Source organism: Microtus ochrogaster, unplaced genomic scaffold, assembly GCF_000317375.1.
Source record: "Microtus ochrogaster isolate Prairie Vole_2 unplaced genomic scaffold, MicOch1.0 UNK87, whole genome shotgun sequence".
Classification (NCBI taxonomy): domain Eukaryota; kingdom Metazoa; phylum Chordata; class Mammalia; order Rodentia; family Cricetidae; genus Microtus; species Microtus ochrogaster.
Window position 1 is genome coordinate 1,407,226 of NW_004949185.1, and position 9,879 is coordinate 1,417,104.

Here is a 9,879-nt window from a genome sequence, read left to right on the forward strand (position 1 = left end):
AACTAAACAAACAAGCAAACAAAAAACCTGTCTGTGTGTATGTATGTGCATGCAATTCCCTCTGGCGTCAGAAGAGGGCACTGGAACTCTAAGCTGGTGTTGTGAACAGCCATGTAGGTGCTGAGAATCGAACTCAGGTCTTCCATAAGGGCAACGAGTACTCTTAAACGCTGAACCACCTCTCCAGCCCTGTGGCACAAGTTCTCATTCTAGAGATGGGAGGCAGAGACAGGAGCATCCCTGGGGTTCAGCGGCCAGCCAGCCTAGTGGATTTGGAAGCCCCAGGAAAATGAAAACTCAGGGTCTTTCCATCTGGACAGACCACCTGAGGTTGACCTTTGGCCTCCACACACGCACCCCCCTCTATCCCCACAAACAGCCTCAACCAAGCCAAGAACAACAGCAAAGAATTGCATAGGGGACCAGTGGGGTGGCACTTCTGTTGCCCCAGATGTTTAAGGGACTGAGGGAGGGTTCAAAGTTTGAGGCCAAGCTACATAGTGAATTCAAGGTTCCCTGGGCAACCTGATGAGATCCTGTCTCAAAGTTAACAATAATGGGGGCATAGGACTGTGAACACAGCTGGCAGGGGAGGGCTTACCCAGAATGTATAAGGTCCTGGGTTCAGTCACCAGTATCACAAATAAAGTAGTAGCAATAATAACCAATAATAAAATACTTGTAGGGACTAGCGGCCGACCCAAAGGCACATTGGGCGGAGACTCCCATTTCTTTCTTTTCTCCGGGATAAGATAAATTCACACCACTCAGCCGACCCAAAGTGGGGCAGGGTGGGCGGGACGGGCCTCAGGGTGGACGCCGCGGCCCACAGGGCTGACACACAGAAAGGTCAGGGTCCTGCATCTCTTCCTTTCTTCTTGATGGATGGTCTCTTTGATCCATGAGCTCCAAGGCCAGCGGGACTGTGCTAACTTGAAAACACACTGCTCTGCGCATGGGACCGCGGTAGGGGAATGGAGGCTAATAACGAACGGCTGGGGCCAAGAGCTATAAAAAGCCTTGTCAGGGCCCCTGCACAAGTGTCCCGCCATGGTGTTACCTGGGCTGCTGCTGCTGCTGCTGCTGCTGCTAGCTGGCACCCGCTGGCTGTGGGGCTGGTGGAAGCTCCGGAGCCTCCGCCTGCCTCCTCTCGCCCCAGGGTTCCTGCACTTTCTACAGCCTAACCTTCCCACCTACCTGTTTGACCTCACCCAGAAACTCGGGCCTGTCTACAGGATTCGCATGGGACTGCAAGGTGAGCCAATCTGCTCTCTTCCGGTGACCTATCCCTCCCAGCTGACACCTGCTCTTTCCCCCAGATGTGGTCGTTCTGAATTCTAATAGGACCATTAAGGAGGCCCTGATCCAAAAATGGGCGGACTTTGCGGGCCGACCCCAGATACCATATGGTAAGAGTTGGGGGCACGGTTTTTTCTTCTTCTTCACTGTGTAGCCCTGGCTGCCCTGAAAATCTTTTTGTAGACTAGGCTAGCCTCAAACTCTCAGAGATACACCTGCTGTGGCTTGCTGCCCTGGCCTACTTCTGGATGGGAGGGGGGGAGGTAGGTCAGGCCTTTGGCTTCCTTGGTTAGTTGTCATTCTCTCTTTCTGCCATCCCTCCTACAGAAAATCTAGACTTGGACCTGTCGCTAGGGGACTACTCGCTAACGTGGAAGGCCCACAAGAAACTCTCTCGCTCAGCTCTGATGCTGGGCGTGCGAGACTCCATGGAGCCCCTGGTAGAGGAGCTGACCCAGGAATTCTGCGAGGTGAGGCCGTGCTCCTGTGGCCTGGCCCTCCCGGGGTCAGCGTCCCTGTCCCCCAGTACCACTCGGTGCCCACAGCCCGTGCAGCCTGCCTCTTCTCCACAGCGCATGCGCGCGCAGGCTGGCGCCCCCGTGGCCATCCAGAAGGAGTTCTCTTTGCTCACGTGCAGTGTCATCTGCTACCTCACGTTTGGAGACAAGGTCAAGGCTGCCCTCTTGCCCCTCGAGCCCCTCCCTCAGGCCCTCCTGACCTTTGCTGGTCCCAAAGTATGCTCTCCTCTTCCGGCAGGACGACATTTTGGTACACACGGTTCACAGCTGTGTGCAGGACTTGCTGCAAGCCTGGAGCCACTGGTCCGTCCAAATCTTGGAAATAATTCCCTTTCTCAGGGTGCGGGAGCACATCCCAGACTCCCCTGGGTTGGGGCGGGATTAGGGGGTGGCTGGTCTCCATCCAGAAGCTGACTCCCCTACCTGTCCCAGTTCCTCCCCAATCCGGGCCTCTGGAAGCTGAAGCGGTTCCAGGAGAACAGGGACGATATCGTAAGGGAGCAGCTGAAGCTGCACAAGGTGTGTGCCGCAGGATACCGCGCCAGCACTAACCCCCCCTAGCCTCAGCCAGTGATGTGCCTGCAGCGCCTGCATCACTGCTGGGCACCCAGCCTGCTCCTTTCCCTGCCCTCTGCAGGACAGCCTGGTAGCAGGCCAGTGGAAGGACATGCTTGACTACATGCTTCAAGGCGTGGAGCAGCAAAGGGAGGGCACGGATGCAGGGCAGCTCCACGAAGGGCACGTGCACATGTCCGTGGTGGACCTCTTCGTCGGGGGCACTGAGACCACAGCCACCACGCTCTCCTGGACTGTGGCTTTCCTGCTTCATCACCCTGAGGTGCATTATGGGAGAGAGTGAGGCTCCTTCCGGCCCCTTGGCCCAGTCCTCTGCCTGGCCTGGGCTCTGCTCACGGGTGCGGGGGCGGGGCTCTAGGCTTAGCTGGGTGGCTGGATAAAGGGGCTGCCGGCTGGGCAACCCTGAGTCACCCAGCGCAAAGCTTGGTCCCCAGATCCAAACTTGTCCCTTCTTCTCAGATCCAGAAGCGACTGCAGGAAGAACTAGACCTCAAGTTGGGCCCCAGTGCCCCCAGCTCCCAGCTCCTGTACAAGAACCGAATGCAGCTGCCTTTGCTCATGGCTACCATCGCTGAGGTGCTGCGCCTGCGGCCTGTGGTGCCCCTGGCCCTGCCCCATCGCACCACTCGGGCTAGCAGGTGACTCCCTGGGTTAAGGGTTGAGTGAGAACCACCCCCCCGCCCCCCCCCAGGGTCCCGGACAGCTTCTGACTCTGCCTTCCCTCAGTATCTCTGGCTATGACATCCCCAAGGACACCATCATCATCCCCAACATCCAAGGCGCCAACCTGGACGAGATGGTCTGGGAACTGCCCGGCCAGTTCTGTCCTGGTACGAGGGAGGGGTCAGGCACGGGAGCGGAAGGGCCCTAGCCTCGGTTGGGACGCACTTCCCGAGCTATCTGTCCATGACCCACAGATCGCTTCCTGGAACCCGGCAAGGACCTCAAAACCCTATCCTTCGGCTGTGGGGCCCGTGTGTGCCTGGGAGAGCCGCTCGCGCGACTGGAGCTCTTCGTGGTCCTGGCGCGCCTGCTCCAGGCCTTCACGCTGCTGCCACCACCAGATGGCACCCTGCCCTCCCTGAAGCCCCAGAATTTCACTGGCGTCAATCTCTTGATTCGACCTTTCCAGGTGCGGCTGCAGCCCAGGAACCTGATGCCCCAAGACCAGGGCCAGAACCCTTGACAGGATAGGACCAGTACCAGCCTCGTGCCTCAGTTTCTCCTTTATTGCTCCGTTACTAGCCCCTCCCCTCCCCCCTGTAAACATGGTGCTGTGAGATCGTGGTAGAGAAGGCCTCTTTGGTGAGCTAGGCAGTAGAGGCATACTGGCTCTTCTCTGGCACGGCCCCTCAGTGCTCGGTAGTCATACTGGGGTATGAGCGAGGTGGGAGAACAGGCTCAGCTGCCCCTGGCAGGGGCCTGGAAGTTTCTAGGTCTCAGCTTCATTTCCGTGAAGGGCACCGAAAACTCGAAGCCCTTCCAGTGGTACCAGCTCACTCCCTAAGGAGAAAGTTGTCGAGGGAGGAGAGTCAAAGCCAGCACTCACCAATGGCAACTCCTTCATCCCCACCCGGCTCCTGCAGGTGACCCCCCCGGGGGTCCATCCCTCTTCCTCACGTTCCCTGCCTAGCCCTCAGCTGCAAAGGGCTGAGGCTTCATTCTGAGCTGGCGCCTTGTATCCACTAATAAACAGACTTTTCAAGCTTCCTAGGTGAGACTGGTATTACTGTCCCATTTCCCAGATGAGCCTCTGAGGTGCGAGAAGTTCAGTCATTCACGTGAGAGTCCTCCAACCCGAGTGACCCAGAGCCCAGCCTGTGCCTCCACGGCCCCCACCTGGTGGTCCACTGTGCTCCCGTAGAGCCCGTTGAGGTTGGCATAGTGACAGTTCTTGTACCACCACGCCCCCCGATAAGAGACAGCGCAGGAGATGAGCAAGTTGTTGGGGTCCCGATCACGGGCAGAAAAGACGCTGCCGCTGTGGTAGCTCATAGAGTCCCCTGGCAAAGCATGGGAAGATGTGGTGAGGACCGCCCCCGTGCGGGCCCTCACCCAGTCCCGGGGCCCGCCCTCACCCCGTCCCGGGCCCGCCCTCACCCCGTCCCGGGCCCGCCCTCACCCCGTCCCGGGCCCGCCCTCACCTGCGGTGCCATGGTAACCCTCTAGGTGCAGGCGGTAATTCTCCGTTGCCGAATCCACGCGGAAGAAGTCATACTGGGCGAACACAGCTTCCTTTCCAGCTCGCAGGTCCACACGCATGGAGTAGTCTCCAGCCTGCGTCAGGCTGTGTAGGACCTCATTGCCTGGGGTGGAGTATGCTCCATCAGGGTCCTGGGGTCCACAGGACTGCCATCCCTTCCCGGGTTCCCCAGCCCTATGAGGCACGGACCCAGCCAGAATTCCCGGGAGATGTTTCCAAAACCATGGGCATACTCCTCCCAGTCTCTCCAGAAGTCCGTCTGTCCGTCCATGCGGCGCTGGAACACCTGGAGAGCAGACAAGGGCAGCACTGGCTTTGGCTCCTGGGCATCGGCCCCTGTGCTACCCAGGTCCCCGGGCTCTGAATGCAACCCACCAGCCAGCCGCCCCCATCCGTCTCCATGTCACAGAACACATCCAAAGGCCGCTCGCGGTTGCCGTTGAGGAAGATGGTGGTGGTCTTTGAGGTGCTGGGCCCGTTCTGCATCTCCTCCCCACAGTCCCTGGGGAAGGGGACCCGCAGCCCACCTGTGGAGAGGAGATGGGGAGTCCGTCTGTCCCCAAGTCTCAGACCCCAGCCGCCCGCCTATGCTCAGGCCCAGGGTCAGTACCTGTAGTAAAGGAAGTGGACACAGGGGGCGTGAGGCTCTCGCCCCAAACAGCCCGCAGCTGGGCTCTGTAGAAGGTGGAAGGGAAGAGGCGGAGAAGCCGGTGGGAGGTGGTTCCTGCTGGAAGCAGGATTTCCTGGAGACCGACAAGGGACAGTCAGCAGAGGGTGAGATGGCCAGAGGGGCACCACCAAATCTAGCTATGGAAAGCAGACGGCAGATGAGGCAGGGCTGGGGTACCTGAATCTGTCCTCCAGGGGTGTCAAAGCTGAGCAGGTAGCCTGTGGGTGAGACTTCGGGCTCAGTCCAAGTGAGCAGGGCCGTGCGAGGGGTCACTTCCTTGGCCTCCAAGTCCTGGGGGGGCTTCAGCCCTGGGGACGTAGGAAGAGATGGGTGAGCCCGTATCTGCTGCCTTGACCCTCCCGTGACCCCTTCCCCATGCACCCCCGGCTCTACCTGTGGTGAAGGTAATGCTGGCTGGCGAGGTGAAGTTTGGGCCTCGGAGACCACGCACGGTGGCCGTGTAGTTGGTGTCAACCGCCAGGTCTGTCAGCGGGTAATCCACGGCGCTGCCGGGTGCTGAGGCCTGCAGGGGTGGGGCTGGGAGTGGGGATGAACATCAGCTCCTGCCCATCATGCTGTACCTTGCTCTCCCCACCTCTTCAGAGGAGGTTCAGCCATGCTCACCCCCGGGGGATGCGACCTGGACGTTGTACTCATCCACGGGTTTGTGGGGGGGTTTCCAGTGCAGAAGCGCGGATCCATTAGTCAAGTTCAGTGCACGCAGCTGGGTGGGGCCATCGGGAACTGGCAGAAACAGGTGCTCAGAGGCTTCCCTGCCACTGTCCCCACTGTTGACTCTCCCAACTTCACTGCCTCCCTGGGATCCCTCTGTCCCCTCTTCACCCTGGCCAGCCCTTGCTCCTCTCTCTCTCTCTCTCTCTCTCTCTCTCTCTCTCTCTCTCTCTCTCTCTCTGCCTGTCATGGTGCCCCTCTCACCTGTCGTGAGGAAGCCTGTGAGAGGCTCACTCTCCTCGAAGCCACGGACGGAGACCACAGTCACCTCGTAGCGAGTGTCTGAGCTCAAGCCCTGGAGGACCTGGGTCTGGGTCCGGCCGTCCACTACTACACTTTGTGGCTCTCCTGTGAACATGGGTGGAGCCCGGGGGTCACCCAGGAGGCCTGAGACCAGCTGGAGAATGGGCGGGTATGCGGGGGTGGGGGCGGGCGGGAGAGGAGAGCTAAGGAGGTCTTGGCAGGACGGGACTATCACCTCCATCTGCGAGCTGGTAGGAAATTTTGAAGCTGTCCACCCTGGATGGTGGCGGCACCCAGTTGACTCTGGCTGATGTTTCCCCAATTTCACTGAATTGTAGGTCACGGGGGCTCTCCAGAACTGAAGACAGCAAGGGAGGGGTGCAGTGAGGAGGGCATGGGTAAGAAGGTTCCTCCCCCTTCTCCCTGAGTGCTCTGGCTTCAGAGAGGTCCACCATGCCTCTCTGGAAGGTTCCCAGGACAGAAGTCTCTAATGCTTTCAAGTCCTCTGCCCACTCTCCAGACCCCCGTTACCTGCTGGGTACTACTCTGCAAAGTCCAATGCCCCCTCTTCGGTGCCCAGCGTGGGTCCTCACCTGGGCTGAGGGTGCGGGCAGTGCCCTGAATGCTGTCTGCCTTGTGCGGCCCACGCAGCCCATACAGAGTGAGGCTGTACAGGGTCCCAGGATGCAGGTCCCGAAGCACAGCTGAGCGCTGCGTACCCGGCACCATCAGCTCTCGCTGCAGCAGAGGACGGAGATGCGGCTCCAGGGTGCTTGGTGAGGGGACCCCAAAGCGTATTAGGAAGGTGTCAAAGGAACCAAGCGGGGCCTCCCAGTTCAGCCGCAGAGAACTAGTGGTCATGTCCGTCATTGACAGCTGGGACAGGCGGGGCCCCGGGTCCCCTGGGGTCTGACCAGCAGGAACTGGACCTGTGGGAAGTGGGTAGGAGAAAAAGGTCTGGAGACACAGATATATGCCAGCCCCAAGGCTTGGAGCACGTCACGTCTGTCACCCTTCCCTATTGGTCAGAAGAACCCATGAGGAACAGAACCTCAGGTGGGTTCAGTGACCGAATGGGAAGAGAAGGGGCAGTGTAGGGTAGACCTCGACCCTTCCTGGCGCCTTCCTCATGCCTTCCCTGTGGCAGCCGCTTCTGGATGTCCGCTTCCACCCTTCCTAACCCCAGACTAGGAAGGTGCAGGCCAGCCCACCTGTGGTACCCTCTGCAGAGACAGGCCCATGGCGCATCTCTTCACGGAGGCCATAGAGGAAGAACCTGTAGGAGGTGCTGGGCTCCAGGCCTGAGATGAGGACCTTGTCCTGGTGTCCATCAACAAGAAGGGCTTGGGGCTGTCCCTCTGTGTCCTGGTACTGGACCACAAAGGAGTCAAAGGGGCCACGGGCCACACCCCAGGAGAGGCGCAGGGAATCTGGGGTTGCCTCCGTCACTCTCAGCATTCCCAGGCGGGGGGCTTCAGGGGCTTCAGTGGGGCTTGGGGTTGACATGTCCTCTTCTGAGGCTGCACGGGAGAAAGCAGGGTGGGATCTTTACAGGGTGCTGGGCGCCTGCCCTGCCCATTCTGAGATGAAGACACTTCACAGTTCAGGCAGGTAACCCAAGTGAGGAGAGGGAGGGAGCAGGCATCTTCTAGAACCTTCCAGTTCTTGAATTTGTTTTACCCCTGCCTTGGTGTTACCTCCTGACACCCAGGAGGCCTCTCTGAGCCCAGCCCCGGGATCTCCGGCCTGGGAAGCTACTGTGCCTGTTGGTCCCTCCTCAGCTGCTTGCTGTTTCGGGACCAGACTCCCTGCCTGTTTCCCAGAACCTGGTGCATCAACCCCCTCAGCAGTGGCCCCTTAGGTTCTTCCCTGGCCCCACTCCTAGTGCGGGCACCACGGGCTGGGGTGGCTGGTGTACGTGCCTGGCAAGTCACACTCGTGCCCTTGGCCTGGCCGATCTGACGTGGGTGTCAGTGGCCTCTGCCCATTGGATTTCCCGGTGATTTTCCATTTGAAACACATCCCTGGCTCCCGAGAACGGGGCGGTGTGTGTGTGTGTGTGTGTGTGTGTGTGTGTGTGTGCGCGCGCCTAGACAGCAAAGGGATGGAGCCGTTCTAACGGGGTAGTGGGGAGCAGCAGGTGGCAGGGATGACAGGGGCAGGGAGCCCGCGAGGCCTTTCCTTGCTGCCTAACCCAGCTCCTGTTCTCTCAAAGGATCAGCCCCAGGGGTGGGCACAGGTCCTCCCTTCTCTGGCTCTGGACAGGCCCCTGCCCTTCCCACCATCCTCTCTGGCCAATCTCTTTGTCCTCAGACTCCTCAGGCCTGTGGTCAGGCAGGGCAGCTCACCTGTCACTCCGAGGGCAGAGACGGGCCCCAGGCGCTTTCCTCCAGCCAGCCCATAGAGCAGAAACTTGTACTTCCGGCGTGGCTGCAGACCCTCTATGGCGACCTCGTTCTGGTCTGCAGCCACGACCACTGTCTGGGGCTGCCCATCCCTGTCTCTGTACTGGACCAGGAAGGAGTCAAAAGGGCCCTGGGCCACCGTCCACGAGAGGTGCAGAGAGTCAGTGGTCTCTCCTGTCACTGTGAGTTCGCCGAGGCGGGGCTGCGGCGTCTTCTCCAGGGGGCCTGAGGGGAGAATGGGATGATTCAGGTTAGTGTCTCCAGCCTTGGAGACTTGGGATGTGTGGCCTCAGGGACAGAAACCTGAGGATGCCAGGCCTGCATGGTCCTGCTGTGGCGGACTGAGGGAGAGCCGCCTTGTCTCTGGAGGCACTGCCTAGCCCTTTCCTGCCTGGCGCCCGCCTGCTTGCTGCGGTCAGGTCACAGAGGGTCACAGTGAGGGAGGGCTAGCGGTGGGCACAGACTGGTCTTCATTTCCTCTGGACAGGGCTGTGGCCAGAACTGAGGCCCCTGGGGGCATCTGAGTGCCAGAGAGATATTCTCAAGTGGGGAGAGCTCCCCTCAGCCTGGGGCTGCCCCACATCTCCTACACAGTCCAGAATTAATATCCCGGGACCAGGTGGGGCAGAGAGGCAACCTGCCCACGTGAGGGTGGCAGCTGACAAGCCTGCATAATGAAGGTTTGGGGAAGAACTATGGTATCTGAGGGCTCCAGCCCCTAATGTCTGTCTGGGGTGACTGACTCACGGACCTGGGAGTGGGGTAAGGGTCATATGGGACCCACTCCACCCCTTCCTTGGGGGCTGACTCATGGGCACAAAAACACCAGATTTTTCCATCGTCTTCTGCAGCCAGGCCTTCCCATCTCATGTCTCAGGGTTGGGAGGAAGAGGACATGGGTGCCAGCTACCGGTCTCCAGCACAGTGGGGAGTGGGCCACTGGTTGCCGGCACAGTGGGGAGGCCGTGGTGCAGATGAGGTGGCTCAACCATGTCACGTGGCTGCCCAAGACTGGATTTGGGTTGGAACCCCAGTTAACCAAGCCTAAAAGCTCCTTAGGAAGGAGACGATGAGTATAAAACACTCAGACTGTGCCCAGTCCAAGGCAGGACTGGCCTTTCTGTAAAGGCTTTTCCTCTTAGGCTCAGGACAGGGCAAGTCTCTGGAAGGCCCTGGGGATGGGAGCTGTGCCAAAGTGGGAGGCAGGGCCTGGGCTCACCTGTGGTGCCCTCC

At 59.8% G+C, this 9,879-nt stretch overlaps 3 protein-coding genes across 5 annotated transcripts in view; 1 reads left to right on the forward strand and 2 right to left on the reverse strand.

Moving 5' to 3' along the window:
• LOC101994656 (RT1 class I histocompatibility antigen, AA alpha chain-like) overlaps positions 1 to 9,879 on the reverse strand; it is a 629,094-nt gene that overhangs the window by 432,611 nt on the left and 186,604 nt on the right. The window lies entirely within an intron of this gene.
• Positions 1,051 to 3,602, forward strand: LOC101980226 (steroid 21-hydroxylase). 3 transcript variants are annotated; one of them, XM_005370790.2, is made up of 10 exons: positions 1,051 to 1,255; positions 1,320 to 1,415; positions 1,627 to 1,769; positions 1,872 to 1,967; positions 2,056 to 2,157; positions 2,250 to 2,336; positions 2,455 to 2,655; positions 2,853 to 3,031; positions 3,120 to 3,223; positions 3,311 to 3,602. In XM_005370790.2, the coding sequence occupies exons 1-10, from the start codon at positions 1,051 to 1,053 to the stop codon at positions 3,577 to 3,579; spliced, it is 1,482 nt and encodes a 493-aa protein (XP_005370847.1). In that variant the 3' UTR covers positions 3,580 to 3,602. The 3 variants fall into 3 exon arrangements, with proteins under 3 accessions (XP_005370847.1, XP_005370848.1, XP_005370849.1); XM_005370791.2 differs by having other exon boundaries at positions 1,320 to 1,409; positions 1,636 to 1,769; positions 1,872 to 1,973; XM_005370792.2 differs by lacking the exon at positions 1,320 to 1,415 and having other exon boundaries at positions 1,872 to 1,973.
• Tnxb (tenascin XB) overlaps positions 3,617 to 9,879 on the reverse strand; it is a 61,761-nt gene continuing 55,498 nt past the window's right edge. The window contains exons 24-37 of the mRNA XM_013355021.2: positions 8,590 to 8,871; positions 7,453 to 7,761; positions 6,835 to 7,170; positions 6,477 to 6,599; positions 6,203 to 6,346; positions 5,891 to 6,010; positions 5,660 to 5,803; positions 5,444 to 5,574; positions 5,207 to 5,339; positions 4,972 to 5,123; positions 4,786 to 4,882; positions 4,538 to 4,699; positions 4,233 to 4,396; positions 3,617 to 3,896 (exon numbers count right to left, since the gene is read on the reverse strand). Coding sequence (XP_013210475.1) covers positions 3,795 to 3,896; positions 4,233 to 4,396; positions 4,538 to 4,699; positions 4,786 to 4,882; positions 4,972 to 5,123; positions 5,207 to 5,339; positions 5,444 to 5,574; positions 5,660 to 5,803; positions 5,891 to 6,010; positions 6,203 to 6,346; positions 6,477 to 6,599; positions 6,835 to 7,170; positions 7,453 to 7,761; positions 8,590 to 8,871 — 2,399 coding nt within the window. The 3' untranslated portion in view covers positions 3,617 to 3,794. The remainder of the gene's footprint in view (positions 3,897 to 4,232; positions 4,397 to 4,537; positions 4,700 to 4,785; positions 4,883 to 4,971; positions 5,124 to 5,206; positions 5,340 to 5,443; positions 5,575 to 5,659; positions 5,804 to 5,890; positions 6,011 to 6,202; positions 6,347 to 6,476; positions 6,600 to 6,834; positions 7,171 to 7,452; positions 7,762 to 8,589; positions 8,872 to 9,879) is intronic.